This window comes from Sinocyclocheilus grahami, unplaced genomic scaffold (assembly GCF_001515645.1).
Source record: "Sinocyclocheilus grahami isolate Dianchi unplaced genomic scaffold, SAMN03320097.WGS_v1.1 scaffold17.1, whole genome shotgun sequence".
NCBI lineage: Eukaryota > Metazoa > Chordata > Actinopteri > Cypriniformes > Cyprinidae > Sinocyclocheilus > Sinocyclocheilus grahami.
In genome coordinates, this window is record NW_015505196.1 from 1,555,481 (window position 1) to 1,559,190 (window position 3,710).

The following is a 3,710-nucleotide window of genomic DNA, read 5'->3' on the forward strand; positions in this document are numbered from 1 at the left end:
ACCATGGTGTTACTGTGCTTGATTGGGCAGCAAACTCACCTGACTGAATCCCATAGAGAATCTATGGGGTATTGTCAAGAGGAAGATGAGAGACACCAGACCCAACAATGCAGATGACCTGAAGGCCGCTATCAAAGCAACCTGGGCTTCCATTACACCTCAGCAGTGCCACAAACTGATCACCTCCATGCCACGCCGCACTGATGCAGTAATTCATGCAAAAGGAGGCCCAACCAAGTATTGAGTACATGTACAGTAAATGAACATACTTTCCAGAAGGCCAACAATTCACTAAAAATGTTTTTTTTATTGGTCTTATGAAGTATTCTAATTTGTTGAGATAGTGAATTGATGGTTTTTTTGTTAAATGTGAGCCAAAATCATCACAATTAAATGAACCAAAGACTTAAACTACTTCAGTCTGAGTGCACTGAATTTATTTAATACACGAGTTTCACAATTTGAGTTGAATTACTGAAATAAATGAACTTTTCCATGACATTCTAATTTATTGAGATGCACCTGTACATTCCTTCTGCATTTCAAGCCTACAGAATTGCATAATTATTAGACAAGTTGATATTCTGATCTTATTTTTTCAAGCACATTATAAACACAAATTATAAATAAAGGCATGACCATGACAATGAAATGCTCATTGGCTTAGAAATTATGCATGCACTGTAAGTAACTGGAACTATTAAATAGAAAACTATTTTTGACGTGTTTGTATATAATTGGATGAAAAAAAGAAAGTAATTACAGATCATTACTGTCATTTCTGAGTACTCTAGTTCTCAAGTGCTCATGCTCATTCCTATTAGGAACACCACAGCTGTTGTGGATGTATATCAGCTGTTTATAGATGCATTTTTCTTTGAAAAAAAATTTAGTGTTTTGATTTGAAGACATCTCTTTCAGGATTCATGAAGCAGGAAGAACCATTATAGCATCTTTAACATGAAAACTTTAGAGGTTTTTAAATGTATGAACGATTCCTTCTTGAAGTCAAGCATAGCACACACACCTTTCAGTCAAAGCGTGACTCTTTTCATGTGCATAACTTTATTGATGCCTGCTTCACAGCTTTCATATGTAATGAAGGAATTCACCAGTCCTTCCAGTTCAAACCTTCCATCAACACATGGCTGCTGTACCTAATGGATTTATGTTATTGGTGGTAATCCAAAGCCCATGTATTTGGTACCTCCAAAGCATCTAATCACACGAAGTCACATGGACACACGCACACACTCATGCACAGACACAGCAGCTGGGAAGCGGTGATTGAGTTTGTGTAGGTATTAATGCTTTGTATTTGAATAATATGCAAACAGTTGACAAGCTGCAGCAAACTCCTGCTGCTTCTGAAAATGAACAAACAGTAATGTGTGGAAAGATAAGACTTCCCTCCATTTTTTTCCTTTTGAAATGACTGCCTTTGCTGTTTCTTTGTGCTGTCACTGAAAGGGGTCAAATACATTACCCACTCCCTGACTAACACTGAGAAAATCTACTTTTTCCATCTGTTTCGCTTTTTGTTTGTGTTTACCTCATTCACATAATTAAAGATGTTTGTGCATTCATATTGGCTGAAAAACATTGCATTGAAAGCTGATTTCCAAATGTAGCAGTGTTGGGCATAAAAGATATATAAATGTAATGAGCTAATGCAGCAATTCTTGAGCATTTTGTCATAATTTCAATATGTTCAGTTTTGTCAAATGGAAATTTACTTAATCCATTTGTGTGACTACATGAATCATTTTTATTGCATTGACTGAAACAGGGCAGTGGAGTTCTAGATCCCATGATGCTTTGCATCTGACTGGAGCAGAAGAATAAATTAAATATTATTTTGTGTTTTTGAATGAAAAAAAACAGGGAGACATTTTAAAGTTTAATGTTCGCTGTAACTAACCTGAAAACGTTTGAATTACTCACATCTACTATTATTGGTACTTATTCAATCAACTAAGTTTCTTTACTTGCATTGCGCAAAGTGTTTGAGTCGAGCCTTCATTGTAATTTTTGGTTATGAAAACTAATTTCCAACATGTAGAACCACTGCAATTTAATTAAGTTTAGCCAAAGAATTAACATTGGGTCTGTTTGTTCTGATTAATATTCTAGAAACTAAGACATTCAGCAATTAATTTAAGTGTTAACAACGTAGGAATCTTATGGGGTGTTAAACATTAATGCCCTTGAATGGGGCCACGAGAATAGAGAAACAATTCTGAGATTAAATTACCGCACCACTGCACCACAACACACAATCAATTTCCCTCCTTTTTCCTTTAACAGAACACAAGCCTAGACTTATGTCATTTCCTTTTTTCCCGGTGCATTCTTTCTAGTAATCTCTGTCTTTTTTTCCTCTGCCACTTTTTCAGAGCACCTGAGGGCGCATCTGGAGGAGTACATGTCCAGATTTCCTAAGGTCCGTATCGTGCGCACCAAGAAGCGAGAGGGTCTGATCCGCACACGGCTGCTGGGAGCGTCGGTGGCTAGAGGAGAAGTCCTTACTTTCCTGGATTCTCACTGTGAAGCCAACATCAACTGGCTGCCGCCCCTGCTTGGTGAGTCCAGATAAAAAACTGCCTACCCTGGAGGCAGCACGTAACCACAGATTTCTCTGTTTTTTATCACTGTGAGAAAACACAAGCCACTGAAAATCCCACAGAATGTTCTTTGTGCTTATCTTTCTCTTTTGAATCTAGCAATTTCAAAATTCAATTGGTTTTTCCTGTCCAAAGTCTTTCCCCCTGCAGTCGGTTGATTAAAAAAAAACTAAAATCCTCCATCTCCTTGTTTCTTGTCTGTGGTTTGTTTTCAGACTCATTGAGGATAGAATCTATAGCGTATCCCGCTGCGCCACATGAGCATTGCAAATCCAGACGTTTTTTTTCATGAGCTTGACCCTGTTATAAGATGTTTTAAAATGCCTACTTCAGCAAATGTTTTGCACATATCGATGCTTATTGATCTGATGCAAGCTTGATTTTAGTTAGTAGGCTTGATCTGTCGTTTTTTTTTTTTTTGCTGGGCTGAACATCAGGCGGTCATCTCAGAGATGTGGGCACAGCACGGCGAGTTCTAATTGGTTACAGTGAGCCTTTGAGAGGCATGCTGGGATGCGGCCTGGCATGTATGATTAGAGTGGAGCTGATGCACAAGCGCGCGGCAGGTACTGTGTCGCAGGCTGTTTGAAACAGAGCTCTGATCTGTAATATAAAGGACTGGGCCCCACCAGTCTTCTCATCAGACCATTGCTTGATAGATAGGATGCAACCAGACTATTTATAAATGGTGTTTGGCCAGATACGCCTAGGTTTCATGCCTTTAAAATGGAATGAAAAAAACTATTTATTTAATGTCATTCACAGTGCTTCATGTGTCATTGCATCCTAATTATTTTTTTATTGTATTTATTTATTTATTTATTTATATAGCTCAGAACATTTTACTGAAGGTTTTTTTTTTTATCACTATGTTGTAAACACCTTCAATACCACGACTGAGGTGCCCTTGAGCAAGGCACCGAACCCCCAACTGCTCCCCGGGCGCCGCAGCATAAATGGCTGCCCACTGCTCCGGGTGTGTGTTCACGGTGTGTGTGTGTTCACTGCTGTGTGTGTGCACTTTGGATGGGATAAATGCAGAGCACTAATTCCGAGTATGGGTCACCATACTTGGCCACATGTCAC

General features: G+C 38.7%; 1 protein-coding gene across 1 annotated transcript in view; it reads left to right on the forward strand.

The window, feature by feature from the left end:
* The first annotated feature begins 2,400 nt into the window (after window positions 1–2,400).
* LOC107550768 (polypeptide N-acetylgalactosaminyltransferase-like 6) overlaps window positions 2,401–3,710 on the forward strand; it is a 39,058-nt gene continuing 37,748 nt past the window's right edge. The window contains exon 1 of the mRNA XM_016232145.1: window positions 2,401–2,582. Within this exon, the coding sequence (XP_016087631.1) occupies window positions 2,426–2,582 (157 nt within the window). The 5' untranslated portion in view covers window positions 2,401–2,425. The remainder of the gene's footprint in view (window positions 2,583–3,710) is intronic.